A 17148-nucleotide genomic window follows, 5' to 3' on the forward strand; every position below is an offset into this window, starting at 1 on the left:
GAGGTTCCTTAGTTTAGCCCGTTGCAGTGATTGGCAATTCTGCCCTCACTTTTAAACCACCAGCAACTCATGTCTTTCCCAGCTGAAAGCAGGAAACATGGACATTTTAAATAATGAGAAGGATTAGGGGAATTTCCCCTTGAGATTCTACCATTTCACAGTTTATTACTAATATAAACTTCAATTTTTTAACAAAAGGCCTATTTGTGAGTGTCATTATCACATCATTTTATGCCAGTGATTGAAATGTAGACAAGAAAATTGTTTGTAACATAGATGTCAGTCTAGAAATAATTTTAGGAAGTCTATTCATCTTTCCTCTTCTTTTTTTTCTTCAGTAAATGGAAATACAAGATCAGATATTAAATTGAATTTTAGTCCAGTTATGATTATTCTCACATCTACGGAATGTGGGAATTATAAAGACTTCATCCTTCCTGTATCTGTGTCACTGGTTTTCAGTATCAGCAGAAACATTTAGGTTTACACTGTACATATATATTTGCTAGGTGAAATAAATATTGGTTTGAGCTGCACAAATGCTTCAAGCCACAAATAATGGTTTCCTTTACAAGAGGGATGACAACAATGGCACAGGGCATTTGCGTTTTGACAGGTCTGTCTAATAAATGTTCTGTAGCTAATGTAATACTTGATGGATTCTCTGGGAAGCAATCCAGTACTGTTCTCTGGTTTAATATTATTGTCAGGTGAATTGAGATTCCAGAGAAGATTAGATTACAGGAGAGAGCAGAGATGCCTGCCTGTCTACAGGTGCACAGCCCACAGGCACTGCCACTGGAAGTCTTTGTTTCCAAAATCAGAGTGGCAGCAGCAGAAGCTTCTGTATGGGGTCTATAATTTCAGTTTTGGATGCAAGGTCTTTTTTAGAGGTGAACAAGTAGGCGATAAGACACCCTTGGTAAGTTACAGTATTCTGTGGCATTACTCAAAATTACGAGGTTTTGGTTCATGGAAGTGGCCATTCATTTGCTTTGGAAATGATTTTTCTGGGGATTATTAAGTAAATTTTATTTGAAACCAAATCTTCAAAAGCCTTGTGTTGGTCCTAAGATAGCTGGTACATGGATTCTTTGCAAAATGGGTAATGCCCTAATTAAAGACAAGGAAATATTCTGCTGAGTAAGAGACACCTATCCATTTGCACAGCCTTACTTTCACTTTTCCTATGAATCTGGTTGCATGAATTTCAAAATAGGGATCAATGTTACAGAGACCATCTCTTTAGGAGGTGTTTTCTTCATCTATACACTTGATTTTGTCTCTCACGATTTTCTCTGTTTATTTTGCCTTGAAAATGATTCACGCTGTTGTGCATGACAGTCTTCTCTAACCAAGCCATTCTTCTCTTTGCGTGTTGTGTGTGTGTGTTGTCATGTTACCGCTGTGGTATTCTCATTCTTGCTGCTGCTGTCTATGCTGACACTCTGGGGACAGGCACAGACTGTGACTGTTGGGAATGAAAGCGTTGAGTCCGTGCGGCGCATGAATGGCTTGCGGAGCAAAGAGTCATCAGCTTACGGGACAGTGAATCAGATCGGCAATTCAAGTTTGAGGGTAAAACTGCAGTGGGAAAGAGAAAGCAAGAGAGTTTTAGTATGTGCAACGATGCCATAAATCAGCAAAATGGACAATTTTTATGGCATCACTAGTAGTCTCTTGCATTCTCTTTTCTAAATGTCCCCACAGAATACACACTACTGTCCTCAGCATGAACAGCAGCTTCATGTTGCACGTTCTTGTGGCCCATCCTTATGCTTGCATTTTACTGAGGTTGGCTTGTGCCACCCCTATGCCAAACCTCTCAAGGAAAGTGCATGTATATTCAGTAGCTTGGTCCTGTAAAAATACAGAGTGAATGGGGCAGGGGGACGGGATGACAGGAAATTCCTTGAGATAGTAAATCCCACATTGTGTCATCTTTCAGATGAGCGCATTCCAGCAAAATTTGGTATGTATAACAAAATGTATTTTTATTGGTGTGGTATTTATTCCTGAACTCACAAATGGCAGCATTCCTCATCATGATGTCTTGAGCCCTGCTTAGTGGAGTATGCATAGCTATGAATGAAAAGATGCATTTCATTGGTTTCTTTTTATTTGCTTGGAGAAGAACCATGAGGCTGAAATCTTTTACACAGTGTAACATAGCAGATTAGAAGCACTATGGTATCAGCTGATAGATCCAGATTATGGGTGAGTTGTGGAGGTAATAAAACCAGTGATGGAGAGAGAAATGAGTTTAGTGTGCAGCTCACTGCTTGCTGCTAGTGGTTGAGAAATGAAATGTGTTCATTTAAATAAAATGAGACTGGGATTTTAATCTTTCAGGACCTGATTTCCCGGAACAAAAACATTGCCGGAGCCGCTTTTGATTTGTACTGGGCCTCTGACTTTGATCAAGCTCTGTGAAGTCATGTGATTATAAGATGACTGATGATTTCAATGGATTTTATACACTGTAAAAGGAATTAGTAGTTTCCAAAATCAAAAACCATCAGCAAAAACCACAGCTCACATTACACAGCAAAATTCAGATAGAAGGTTTGCAATGCATTACATTGTTCACTTTCAGAGCTACAATATCAAGGAGTAGAAGAGAGCCTTAATTTCTGGATACTTTCTATTGTAGAAATAATCGTATTTACACATATACAGAAACTGAATACAAAAAGAAAAAAATCAGGGTCTCTGTAGAAGATATGACCAATATTACTATGCTGCCACTGAAAAGCTGATGCCTTACAACTACAAAAGCAGTCCAAGTAAGTGCTCTTCTCTGCATGTCTTATCAGTCACAAAGTGCTGGTAGTCCAGCTAAAGTTCACGTAAGTCCCTGTTATCCTCTCTTTAAGGGAAGCTTGCAGAAACCTCTCTTGTACTTTTGAATATTGCGTATTACATAGACATCCAGGACAGTACACAGAGGGGCCATGTCACTGCAGAGCTTTTGCTGCAGAACCCTAAGAGCTGGAGGTGCACTGGCACAGGTTTCCCCTGGAGAACTCCCATCACATAAGTGATGCACACTTGAGAGGTCAACAGAGGAGACATAGCAAGGCAGAGGTTTCTGGAGCAATGCTACCGTGGCTGCAGCTTGGTTCTTTTCTGCTCAAGAGAAGGATGTTTATGTGCAGAACAGAACATACCAACATAGCCTCTGGTGCTGCAAGGAGCCTCGCAAGCAGGGAGCTTTACTTGCTGAGGTATTGCTCACTGTTCCCAGGTAATGCAAATCTAAAAGTCATAGTGAAGAGAAGACAGTGTAAGAGTGTGGTTTTGCATCTATACTGCATCACTCAGTGCTGATCTAAGGAGAGAAGAAAAAAGGTGCCAAATCACACCTGAACAGGGTTCATGGGTTTAGCAGCTTGATCTACAAGACAAGAAAATAACTGTTCTCAGTTTTGCAAGCCTGTATCTCTGGTACTGCTTTCATTATTGCTTCTACTGGGTCTTGTTCTTAGTGCTGCAACCCTCAGAGCATTGCATGAAAGCACAAGACACCTTAAGGGACCATCAGATCTATTAAGTCAAAGGTCAAACTGGTTAATGTTTTTCTAGGAAATGTCTGGATTGTGTTATTGATGGTCCAGAAATTCTATTTGAAGATGAACCATTGACCTGTCATTGCATTAGAAAAGACTGCATTATCAGGACCTGTTGGTATCTTCCACACAGACTAAATCCCTGCTTTCAGGTTATCAATGCTGCAGCCTGTCTGTCTGCTCTGTGCTGTTTCTCTTGGAGGAAATGTTCAAAGCTTGTCCCAAAGATTCATGTATTCTTTTTCCTTAAGTTAAATACACCCATCAGTAGCAATACTTAATTGCTGAGAGAAATGCTTCCCTATTTGTTTTATTTCATGATACACAGAGAGAGCACAGGCTGCAGAAGCCATGAGTCTGATGGTACTGAGGATGTAGTGCAGTTTCTTTATATTCAAATCTAAATTTTCATGGCACCAGATCGGTTGAAAGAAAATAACTCCTTTTTAAAATATGGTTTTTAATAACCAAACAAGATTTGCTTATTTTTCAAAATATGGGTTTTCAGGGAAGCAGAACTGTTTACGCAGGTTCAATCATCCCTTTTTGAAAACAATAATTATTATGTTATATGTATATGTATATGTAGTCAAAATGAGTCACTAGTATTCATACCATCATTTCAAAGATGACTTCCTAAATTATACGTGTGATGGTTACCACTGTGACCAAGAATAGGGGTTAAGTTTGAGACCATTAGTGTTAAAAGCAGTACTTTATAGCTTGAATGAAAAACTGTGCAGCTGGAAGCAGTGACAGATTTAATCCCATGTGCAGGGAACACAGAGCAATACAAATAACAATGCTGCAGACAAGGGGGTTCACATGCATGCAGATCAGCAAAGGGAGGCACAAATGGTGTTTTCAAATGAAAGAGCTGGGACTGGGAATAAGTGATTGCAGAAGCAAAGGATAACTCCACTGAGCAGAGATGGCAGCACCTGGTCAAGTGCTTCAGAGAATTGTCTTTGAATGGAGCTGCCAGTGTTGAGGCAGGTACCACAAATGACCAAATAAAGTTACTGAGACTCTCAAGATAATACAGTATTTCCATCTTTAAAAAGGAGAAGAGACATGCTTGGAGTAACAGCAGCTTTAATAAGCCACGTCTATAATTTTAATCATACTGAAATCCCTCTGTCAGTTCCTCCAAATAATTTTCTAAGATTTTCTAGACTTGCCCATTGGAAAAAAAAAAACAATCAGTGCCTTCAGCCTGACTTTGCCTTTAAAACGTTTGGCACTACTGTCCCCGGTGGGAATGTTTGCCTGCTCGCATCCATGTGCACGGCGTTCGGCTTTGGACTGTGTACGCTGCGCGTTATGTAAGGTGCCGCATCATGTGAATAATGGAAGTGCTCAAGGAAAGCCCTTTTGCTGAGCTATTTTTGGTACTCACTGAGCGAGCTCAAACACGAGTTTCATTGTGAAAATAGGAATCAGAGTCTGAATGGCTTTTTCTCTCTCTCATCTTGCTTACTTAACGGATTAAAGAGCATGTAGCTTCTGCTGTAGATAAACACCCTCAAGATACTGTGGTTACTTTTATTTCTCCAGGGCAATTGCATTAGCACTTCATTGTAACTTCATTGTGCAGAAAAAAATCCAGTAGAAATAAATACACTGAAATGATCATTTAGCTTGAAGTTATAGTCCCACATACAACTGCAGCAAATATTTAAATGCAGTTAAACAATAGGCAGCATTCACTGCAACATGTTGTCATGTCACTTTGTGACTTCAATTGAATGTCCTTGTCTGTCTTTTTATTGTGAGCATGAATAGGCTAGGAATGGCTCTAGTTAACATCAGTCAGTGTATCTGTATTGTTTATTAAATGGACATACAACATTTACATTAGGCATTTAAACAAAAGCACAATCTCAAACTTGAAAATATCCTGATATAAATCCTTAGTCTAGCTCTAAGCACAATCTAAAGAGAGACATGGGTGCGAAAAGAAAGAGCAACCTGCAGGAAAAGAAGCAGTTCAACCCTGAGGGTGGTATCCAAGCAATGGATCAAAAAATTCTGGTAAGAGCAGCCTGTCCAGATGGACAGGCTAAGCTTACTGGAAATGTAGATTTTTCAGTGAAAAGCAAATATGGACAAAGAAAAAGTGGAAGAGAGAAATCAGTTCTTATGGGGGCCTGTTTGCAAGTGTCATGGAAAGTGAAATGGACGCATTTTCCTCCCTTATTAGAGGAGGGAACGTTAAAACCTGTAAACAAGTATCTATATTTCATGTGTTTTACAGATAGACACAAGATGGACTATGTGGGGTAAATTTTTCATCCCACATCAAGAAACAGAAAAGAAAAAGGGTAGTTGTATTTCAAGGGAGAAAATTCTGAAAATCAAACAAAATCCAGGGTACATTAAACATTCTGTAATCAAAAGCAGACTAATATATGGAACGTGCAATACCAGTTCCTGAGAGACACCTCCAAATATCAAGTCCCAAATATCTAAACAATAATTAAAGCTGCTAGAATGCAAGTGCACAAACTGGAGCAAGAGAATCGAGGTGCCAGGGTAGAGGCAAAGCCAAGAGAACAAAATCAGAAGAAAAAATTGTAATTTCTGTGGGGTAAAAAACCCCCAACTAAACAACAGCAAACCAAACAAAAAGAAGCCACAGACAAACAAACAAACAAGAATAAACAAAACCCCACAAAAATTGAGAATAGAGAAACTATGTCTTTCTAGAGGTGGTGGAAAGCAACAAGTACTCTGTGGGACAGGGAACAGATATTCAAACTGTGGGAAATATGCATGGCACCAAAGCAGCAAGCTGGACATGATACACTGTAATGACTCACATTGGCCAGCTTGCAAATACTTAAATTATTCCTTAACATGAAAGATAGGAACAGGATATAAGCTACAGAACAGCAATACTGCCGTATTTCTGATCTGGGATGATGAAGTGGCTATCTGCTGGATCACCCAGGACAGGCAGACTGGAAAAGTAAGAATGAATATTTGAGAAAGTTTTTTTTCTTTGCTTGGTGGGTGGAACTTTGCTTTGGAAATTTTGAGTCCTCTCTTGTACCTACCCAACACACAGTCGCTGAAGATCAGCTCTGAACTGACAAGCCTTAGGGACTGAAGTTTGCACTTCAGTCGAGTGAGTTTGTCCTGGTAGTTACTCATGAACAGCAGGACACACGCCAGAAATGAACTCTGCAGTTTTCCAGCTCATGAAAGGTGTTCTCCAGCTGGGTGCAAATGTCTCATTTCTTATTATACCTAGGGGAGAGTGCAACCTGAAAATAGGGCAGAGGAAGTTAGAAAGAGGCAGGAAATGGTGTTCTTATTTTCGGTGCTTGAAAGTAACAAGAAGTAGCTTTTCAAGAACCATCTGCCACAGGCACAAACTTTTGTTTTCCAGGTCATTTTAGAACAGAACATTTCATTGGATATGTTCTGGCCCACCTCATTTCATGGGGAAAAAAAAAGAAACAGTGAAAAAATTGTCAGATATGTATTTAATGATAAAAAAAAGAAGAATGGAGACTTCAGGAGGAGTACGTTTAAACTAAACTGCTCCTACCCAAAACTCCAGAAAGAGAGTGAAAAGCCATCGCAATCCCAGGATATAGGGTTTGGCTGCTCAAGAGGTCAAGGAAACAACTTTGACTCTTTCAAATTGTCTCCTTTATTCTTTCATTGTGGGTAGCTTACCTTTACTCTTTCCCTGCCCAGAGTCAGGACCCAATAAAGCCCTGGTCTCAGGGATTCTCTCTGCTATGTTGACCAGGTCCTCTTTTCAACAGAGAAGAAGACACCAGGAGAACAGCTTCTGATCCACTGTTGCCAGGGGTCTGTCATAATGCTTCATATCAGTTCTGAGTTAGGTCCCAAGCCTTATTTTCAACAGCAAAGTATTTCAGTGTTAGTAAATAAAAATTAATATTTCTGCAAGTGAATGAAAGGGTCAAGCAGTTAGAGCCAAGCATAATGCAGGCTGAGAATACCAGCACTCTTGTATCCATGTATTTCTACCCTGACTGGCAACCGTGCTCACTCTGTGGGTCTCCAGAGCATACTACACCAGTTGTATCAAATTACGTGGTAAATTGGTGAGATGGGCAAGTGTTCAGTAGGATCCATGAAATGCATATTTACATCTGACCCAATTAATCCCGTTCTCCACAGGGGATAGAAGCTGCTATTTGAATGTAATTAATTGTGAAGCATTCTGTAATGATGTTGTCCAAATGACATTGTGAAAAACCAAATTGTATTAACTAGACTGTTGAAATCTCTTGCTCTCCCAAGGTCTGAAAAACTTCAAGCGTTCCAGTAAAATCCAGTTTTTATAGTACTTCTGAGAAGGTGGTGTTGAAGCCATTTGTTTCTCTATTTATTCCTGAGGGAAAACAACACTGTTTATAGTAATTCCTGTTCAAGTTGACAGCCATTGCTTATGGCTGATTCTGACACGTTTGGCTTGATTTAATGACCAGACACATTTATTTCTCTTGATCCACTGCTAGAGAAAGATGCTATTTACTGTAAATATGATAACCTATAGTTGGGTATTTCTCCAGAGGCCTAATATTTTAATTATTTTGTTTTGTTTGGGATTTTGCTTAGCTTTTTTTAATTTGTTTTTGCAATAATAGAAATTACACTGGAAGGAACAAGCACCTTGAAACTCTACATATTTTGAGCACTTGTTGCTGAGTGTTCTCAGAGTCCTCACAAAGACTCATTTCAAGCTGGGAGCTCCTGAGAACTCCATGCTAAGCCCAGCCATGGGTTACTAAAAATTTACCCACTTTCGCTGTCTGTCGATGGACTGTCCTGTGACATCTCAGAGCTGGCACAGCCCTGGCTCATCCCACACTAAACTTCTTCACTGCATCAATGTCAAGAAGGACTTACTATTGAAAAGCTTGGTTTTCCAGGGGCTAGGTGAAGGTATCTGTCATAATGATTGTGTCAGAGTGTTTTTAGCTCCTGGAAGAACAGATTGGAGAGATCAGAAAAGTATATTTGCCAAAGCATGTGAAGGGCCAGAAGTTTGGAATCCTACCTGTGGATTTCTTCATTGAGCCTGTAACTTCCCCCAGAGCAAGAGCATAACTCTTCCGGTAATTTAGTTTCTAACTTGTATATATAATTTCTCATACAGATACTGTTTGTACACACACATTTTTAATTCACTTGCATAAGTGCAAGTTGTTTAACCAAGGGTCCAAGCTTTTAGATTCTCTGTAATATCATGGCAAGACTCCTAAGAGACATGACACTTTTGCTTTCATGCTTCATGTCACTCTCTTCAACTGTTCTTGATGTAGTTTTCTGAGATAACTCTTTCTGCTAGTCATGTGGAAGTGCTCTGCCCTTGACTGACTCATTCATTTTTGTATTAAGCCTTCCCAGTCCTGCTGGTGGTAGAGACTTGCCTTCAAGTGCTCTGTAATATTCATCTGTCAAAAGAATAACTAAGAAAGGAGATCACAAACTCTGTTCATTAGAGATTATCTAATTTGCACAAATCTTGCACACCATTCTAGGAAAGAAAGTTGTGTATTTCATCTTCAGAGTGTAAAGTCTTAGAAGTATCTGCATGCAGCAGCCCTGACACTCCAGCACAAACTTTCCAAGAAATTCATCTGTCTGTTGCTGTTAACTTATGTCAGCTTTCTTTTTCAGTCCCATGACGGGGGCACTTTTTTTAATACGGTTTGTTTCTGGTTTTAAATTGACAGGAAAGAGCTGTACAACAGATATTTATGCAAAAAATTAAAGAGTTTTACCACATTCACAGCCTTCAGGTTTTGCAAAGTACAGTGTAGAACCAGACACCAAGTTTACCCATATGCCCCATCAGCAGAATTTTCGTTTTGTAGGCTTTTTGTCTGTACTGGTCGCAGCAGACAAGAGAAATTGTAGCAAGTCTAATCAAGTGTGATGCCACTACAGGCTGGTGAGATAGAGAGAACTTGTTCGTCACAGGTTGCTCTTTTAGAGTCCTTGGTAACTTCTGTCTGGAAGACATGCAAGTTCCTAATTGCTTTTTTTTTTTCACCATTACATACATAGGTAGATGAATTAAGATGTCTGGCCCCAAATGTTTCATTGCATGTCCAGAATGGATGTGTATACTGCATAAGTACTCTGTTCCAACTTTGAAAGGCTTGTGACCCTGCCACTGTCATGAGAGTTCCCATGTAAAATTTGGGAGACATTCTTGTGTTATCAGATATTTACACCAGTGAGTGGATAATCAAGTCTTTTGAAAATCACAGTGTGCTCTTGCTCAATAGTTTCCCAGCCCTTTGGGGACTGGGAGTATGTATGGCCACTGCAGCCAACAGGAACACTGGGAGCAAAAAGGTCATTGGAAGTGGAACAAGATCTTGTGTGAGGTGAATCCAGAAATAGAAATAACCAAACCTGTGTATTAGGTGAAAGCAAACAGGATGACTAATGGTTTTGCCAACTGTAATGCATATTTGCAGTGCTCTGTGGGTATTTGTTGTGAGCAAAGTAACACTGAGTTCAGTGACTGTGCCTGCAAGGAGGGCAGAGTTGAAAGAGAAAGGAGAGCTAGTTGTGCTAGTTTCCTTATCTGATATATTTCTGCTTGCACAATTAAATGATCAAGGGCAAGAACAAATTCAGTACACTGAAGGATTCAGAATAGGACAACTTCATACTGCCATTTCAGATTTCTCAGATGGTGGTTGTTGGGGGGGCAACTGGTGGTCCTTAGCCCATGCAAGCAAGAAGCAAAATCAATGGGGAAAACAAGATCATTTGCTCTTATTATTAAAAATATTAATAAAAAGGAAATCATGAAACACTAAGTGCTGCTGTTCCAAATCTTCACCTTCACCTTGATTCAGGTTTTATGGAAAAGCAATTGATTAACTAGCTGTTGCAGTTCTTCTTTAAAATGTTTTTGAGCACTGCCATTTTGTTCCTTCTTTTGGAAATGTCCTAGATTTGTCTGTCATGAACTCCGGTGGAGTTAGTTCTGTATTTTTTGCTAATGGATTAGACTTTTATTATTCTGCCCTTACTGTTCAAGCAGTTCTGCTGAATGTTCATGCAGTGGAGATACAAACTGTACTTTTTACATAGAGACCAAACAGGAGTATGAAGAAAGAGTAATAAAAAGTCCAGAGGTGATAGCTTTGTGCAGGCACAGAAAATGTTGTCTTGCTCCCTAGATGTAAATACTCTTTTTTTCAAAGTTTGCACAAAGGATGTTTTTCCACAAATACATGACAGCTCTTTTAAGATTCTCTGGTGATGTATGCTGCTGTTCTTCTATTACTTCCAGATACTGTGGATGCCTGTTTATGTTGCCTGTCTCTTATTTACTCTTTGATCTTTGATCACTTTCCCTTGAGGCTTATATTGTGTTATTTTGTTGTAAAAATAATCTATTTGAATTTTACTTTTTGATGCATGAGGACTGATGATTTTGTCACACCTTTTACTGTCACTGCTTTCCTCTTTGTTTGGTGAGTTCTCTTGTGGGTATTTGTGTAGGTGGGGTTGAATATCAGACTTATATCACAACAACAGATCGTTTTCATCAGACATTGTGTTTGAATCTAACACCTGCTATTTCATGAATATTTTCTGAACCTCATATGAGGTTTAGAGATGGTTTTACTGCATGTGGCATCCCTGCCAGTGTTCTCAGTCTCACTTTTTATCCTTACCACTGCTTCCTACCTTGCTGCCACACCTGACTCTTTTGAGTCTGTCAAATATTTGTCTCCTTCAGTGATAAAACAAGAACCTAGTTCTCCTGCATGAGGTCTTACTCACCTAAGGTGAGAGAGGAAAGTGTTTAGCCCAAGGCACTACCCAGGGTACAGGGGTGCCCAAAGGGTAATCGGTATGCTATGGCGAGACATTAATTTTGACCTTTCTTTTACCATAAGGTCTCTCCTCTTGCCTTCCCTTCTTAGAAACTGGTACCCAATTTATATGAATCTGGGGATCTTTTCTGCTGGCAGCTTTTGAACCTTCTGAAGCAAAGAGGCTTAGACTTTAGCCTCTTTGCATGTTTAAAGCATTACAATTTAGAGAAAGCTGTTTGGCCTGGATGGTTATTGATTTCTGTTCTGTTCTTCAAACTACAAACACAGAATCGTAGGATGGCAGGGAACAGGACCAGAAGAGCCCTTGAGAGCCAGCTGGCAGAGCCGGCACCAGACAGGACACCAGAAATTTACAATTGCTGAAAATATTAATCAGTGCTGTTAAACAGTTTCTTTTGTAATGTGCCCAATATATCAGGAGTGAGTTTAAGAGAGATTTGTCAGGGATTGCTCCTCAGGGAGACTGTGAGCTGAATTATATCTCTTTGTGGATATGCTGACCCACAGTTGAGTATTTCTGATTTACACCCTGTAATTCTGTTTGACTTGCAAGTACTCCTGGAACAAAGGTCAGTAAAAAAGTCTTCAAACAATTATTTACCATTCTGGACAGGAATAGTGATAGGCTCTTTCTATCCTAAGTCTTTGGTTCCCCCTTCGTTCTGCAGCAGCACAGGTTACAGCTGTAGATATACTGCTGAAATACAGCTACATAAGTTTGTATGTTGTAACTCATGCCAGTCTTCTATTGAGCTGTTTGCTTTCTGATCCTCTCTTAGCTGCCCTTTTCTCATCCACTCTTAGCTACCCTTCACCCTTTAGCCTGTTTCAGAGGCTGTTCCTAATTTTAACTTCCGTCTGGACTCAGGAAACAATTTCTCAACATGTAGATGAGGAATAAGGATTAATCGAATACTTATTTTGACAGTAAAGGAGCCCCTGGTGGTCTAGTGGTAAAGTCGCGGCGCTATCACCGCGGAGACCCGGGTTCGATTCCCGGTCAGGGCCACTCCCGGGCAGGTGGGGCTCGTTGGCCCTTAAAGGCAACCCACCTACGTCCTAAGGACCTCGCTGCCACTGTCCAAGCTCGCTTGGCCCCGGCAGATGAACCTTAGGATTAAAGGGTGGGCTCAGTTCCGCGCACACTGTGTCTCACCTGAAAAATCCAATGCGCAGGCTGGAAGGTGGAAAGACCTTCCCCGGATCTTCGCTCGCGAAGACTGGCCATTATTTTGACAGTGACATAAAACCCATAAATGCATTATACAGTCTAAAAACAACCTGTCTGAGCAATTAGCTCAGTAATCAGACATTTAAAAACAGTGGCAGAAAAGCAGAGCTACAGATTATGATGCATGATGACTTACTTTATTTAATAGAAAAGCATGCAGAATTTTAATTACTATCAGGAGAGTCTGTGTTTGCTGCAAGTACTCATATGGGTTGCTAATGTGACAACTGGGCTTTGACAAGGAAGGACTGCACAAGGCGAAACTTAAGAACTGACAGATGACAGTGACTATTTTGTTTCAGACCATGCAAGAGAACACATATCTGAAATGAATAAGTGACAAGAGGGAAGTATTGGATTTCTGTGTGAGGAGCTGACAAGTCAGACAAACAGCAGCCATATATTATCTGTGATAGTGAAAAGATCACATCACTTATAACCTTTGAAGCAACAGGAAAAGTGAAAGCAACATCATTTTATAATGATCTAAGAGAGAATTGTCTCTTTTTTTTTTCTCTTCCTGCTTATATATAGCTGTTGAGAGAGCCCTGCTGAGCAGAAAATGGAGCATATGATCAAGGGCAGTCCAGTGAGTCAATTTACTGACTAATACTGTAGATTATCATGTCAAATACATAGCATCAGCAATATGAACAATAATGAAGCCTAGTTTATTTCTTTCCTGTAAATTGAAATGAAGATGTTATTGGAATTGTCACACCTTGGATATATGAGCCAGATTCTCTTAATCATCCAAAACAAATTGCCTTATTCTTTATAGTGACATTTATTTTAGGAGCCATCCCACAACTGGCAACTTGAAATCATCTATTTAAATGTGTCAAACAGGTTTAAAATATCCTCTAGACAGCTGTCCCCTCAGGTTCAATGGTCTCATACTTTGAAGTACCTGCTCCCCTCAGACCCAGAGAAGAGAAAGCTCAGCCTTTCAACCTGTGGGGAGAAATTATTCAGTGCAGTGTCATATGGAGACTCTCCAGATGAGCTCCAGTATCATCAGTAAAACATCCAGCCATGAAGCCAACAGGGCAAGAGACTCATAGAAACCCCAGATGGCCATTAAAAAGAGCCTTTCCTTGCCTGGTTTTCTCTGTCTTCCTATGACTCAGAGTGTCAGTGAGCAATCATAGAATCATAGAATCATAGAATCATAGAATCATAGAATCATAGAATAGATTGGGTTGGAAAAGACCTCCAAGATCATCAAGTCCAACCCCTGATCCAACTCTAATTACTATATCATGGCACTAAGGGCCATGTCCAATCTCTTTTTAAAAACTTCCAGGGATGGTGAATCCACCACCTCTCTGGGCAGGCCGTTCCAATGCCTGATCACCCTCTCTGTAAAGAATTTCTTCCTAACATCTAACCTAAACTTCCCCTGGCAGAGCTTGAGCCCATGTCCCCTTGTCCTGTTGTTGGTTGCCTGGGAGAAGAGACCAACCCCCACCTGGCTATAACTTCCCTTCAGGTAGTTGAAGAGAGTGATGAGGTCACCTCTAAGCCTTCTCTTCTCTAGACTAAACAACCCCAGCTCCCTCAGCCTCTCCTCATAGGACTTGTGCTCAAGTCCCTTCACCAGCCTGGTTGCTCTTCTCTGGACCCGCTCCAGCACCTCAATGTCCTTCCTGAATCATGAGGGGGATATTGCCAGTATTGTGCAGACTCCATGTGTCAAATTGAACACTGCCTGAAGAGATGGTACAGTTAGCAATCTGGTAAAATTCCCACTCCATACAGAAGGAGTTAATTTAATTTAGGTATACAATACCAGGCTTCATGTGTTTTACTGGTGTGCAACCTCTAGGTGAAAGTCAGATCACGTTTTGGTCCATCAAAATTCTAGCATGACCAAAAACTTAGGGAAATAACATTTGAATTGCAAATCACTGCCATTCCTTTGGGGTTAAGACTCATAATCAATGCTATTGATTTCTAAAGTCCTTTGTCTAAGAATAGAGATGAGAGTAATGGAAGAGACATTTACTCACTGTTTGTCAACGATAAGTCACAGAGCCCGAATACTGCATGTCTGTAAAGTGTAATTTCCTGAAGGTGGTGTGTAAACCTTTATAGAAATTAGCACAGTGTTATAAATTTAGCACATATAAGGAAAAGCAGATGGCACTGCTGTGACTGGACATGTCATTGGAGTATTCTGGTGCATGCCAAATCTTTAATCTATTACTATTTGCGTATACTACCACGTTACTCAGTTTTCAGTAGGCTAGAAGAACATGTACTATGCACAAACAACAACTCTTTTTGATGAGCTTTAAACAGAATAAAATTCAGATCCCATTTGCTGGTTTTGCAGCACTCACTGTGATCATTTCCCAGAGCCTCCAAATGGCTCATGTTACGTGTTCTGGGTGGTGAGAACCAAGTCACAGACTGCTCCATGAGCCCCTGCACTTGGTGATCTTCAGCTTTCCGTGCCAGCAATGGGACATGCTACATGTAAGGAACAGTAGATCAAATTAGAAGCATTACATTTCAAAGTGCTTTGTGGAGCAATTAGCAGCTCTCTTGATATTGAAAATGGAATATTTTAATTAACAACAAAACAACACAAAATCTATTTCCTGGTTATTCTTAAAGAGTAGAATAACACCTTTCGGTTAAAAGGTGATCTTGGCAAGGTGCAGCTCTACTTTTACAATTTGTCTTTACTTTGTAGGAAGATAATTATTTAGCTGCAAAGAGCAGAAAGGAGCCAGAGCAGATAGGACTTGAGGAAGGAACTGAATTTTGCAAGCAGAAGGTGTAGGTACTCCTGCCTGGTTCTCATGAGGCTCGTGGATGTTCACTGAAGTGGAAACCTGTGTTGCTGGGTCTCCCTTTGTCTAGGGGAGCTCCCTACACTGCTTCATTCTCTGGTTTATTGGCATATTTTCTGAATAGAATTGTTCCACTGGTGGTGTCCTTTCTCAAAGTGTAACCTTCAGGTCAGGAGGTTGTAAGCCCTCTCAGTGAGTCCTAACTCTTCCATATGCTTAACAACAGGCTTCTCCAGAGCTCTGGCACTGCAGACACTGATTTAGAATTACTCCAGGACACATAAAAGATGAAACATATAACATGCACATTTCAGGAAGGCTCCCAGGATAGCAACCCTTTATTTTTGTATTATTCTTATGCTCTCTCCTTTTGGTAAGTTAACTGGACATTTCTTCTCTTTTTTCCCTTGATGTTCTTGAACAAAACTTGAGTTCATATGAGCATCTGAGATCTTCTCCCAAGAATACCTCTTCTACTGCTCTAGTCATGCTTCCACATTTCATCTGCTTGTACCTCTCAATACTGAGTTTTCTTATATGCTGCTAAATCTGTTGTTTCAGGTTATTCCTTAATCAGTTTTGCCAAGTAATAAAAGGCCATCACTAGGAAATCTGTTGCTTAGCTACTGGCCTGGACAGATGGTCATCCTGGAGAAATGCCAGCACCCCACCAAAGAGCCTGTTTTTGGGCAGAGAGGACTGGGCAGGTTTAATGACCCATGCCCATGTGTTCTGTATCCCTGCTTCTCAGAACTACTGAGAGGGAAAAGCTACCATTAAAGATAGCATTTCAAAAAGTTATTAAAAATGGACTTTGCGGTTTGATAAATGCTCTGGAGTGTGCTCCTAATATTAAAATGGAATAAAAACATACTCACTGGGTGAGCTTCCCACTAACAAATGCCTTCAGGGAATACATTAGATGACAAGATTAAGTAGGTGCCCACATCGATATGTATGTCCATATATCTCTGTGGGCAGGTGCATACAGACCATCTGAGTGTGTGTACTTGTGTGACACTGTGTGTGTGTGTAATACAGGAATAGGAATACTATCAAACCCATTATAAATGAAATATTATTTAATTTCCACTGTATGCATACTTCCAACGACCTTGTAAGATTTATAGATTTATTACTTATCAGATGAAAAAAAAACCACCCCAACAATTCCGTTGCACTATCAAGTTGCTATAGCACTCAGTGCCATTGATTTTTACCTCATGATGAATGTTTATTTTGCTGAGAATAAATAATATTAGAGTTTTATAGAGCAACCCTCGAAGAAGCAAATAGAAATGAAAAGAGAAGTCTATTTGTGTAGTAAATTTCTCATACATTCAAACAGTCAAGATGTTTCTAAGATGTAACAATTTAATTTTGGAAACAAGTTTAAAGTGCAGAGAGCTGGAAAATATTTTGTTTAACCCAATCATGCTTTGGAGTTATGCAAAAATAGCTAGAGAAATCCAGATTGAGATCCTGACTAACAATGAGAATTAAACGATATACAAAGTCAGAAAGTATAATTTGTGTAATAGGAGATAAGAAAAGAAAACCAGCTCCAGAACATTAATTTTTGGAAGCCTGGCATTAGGAGCTGATAACTGGAAAAGTAAGATTTGTCTCCTCAGGAATGAAAAAAAGAAAAAAAAACCACACAAAACTTATAAAATCTGCATGTGAACAAT

General features: G+C 39.9%; 1 protein-coding gene across 8 annotated transcripts in view; it reads left to right on the plus strand.

The window, feature by feature from the left end:
* The window catches only part of GLRA2 (glycine receptor alpha 2), a 127022-nt gene that overhangs the window by 99358 nt on the left and 10516 nt on the right, over window positions 1–17148 (plus strand). For 4 of the 8 annotated variants that reach the window (XM_050331931.1, XM_050331926.1, XM_050331927.1 and 1 more), the window contains exons 9-10: window positions 1459–1578; window positions 1949–1972. The exons of 2 other annotated variants lie outside the window; for them this stretch is intronic. In XM_050331931.1, the coding sequence (XP_050187888.1) occupies window positions 1459–1578; window positions 1949–1972 (144 nt within the window). The remainder of the gene's footprint in view (window positions 1–1458; window positions 1579–1948; window positions 1973–17148) is intronic. 2 more of the 8 variants (XM_050331929.1, XM_050331928.1) reach the window with 1 other exon arrangement.

This window comes from Myiozetetes cayanensis, unplaced genomic scaffold, assembly GCF_022539395.1.
Source record: "Myiozetetes cayanensis isolate MyiCay16 unplaced genomic scaffold, myiCay2020 scf5-8, whole genome shotgun sequence".
In the NCBI taxonomy this organism is placed as follows: domain Eukaryota; kingdom Metazoa; phylum Chordata; class Aves; order Passeriformes; family Tyrannidae; genus Myiozetetes; species Myiozetetes cayanensis.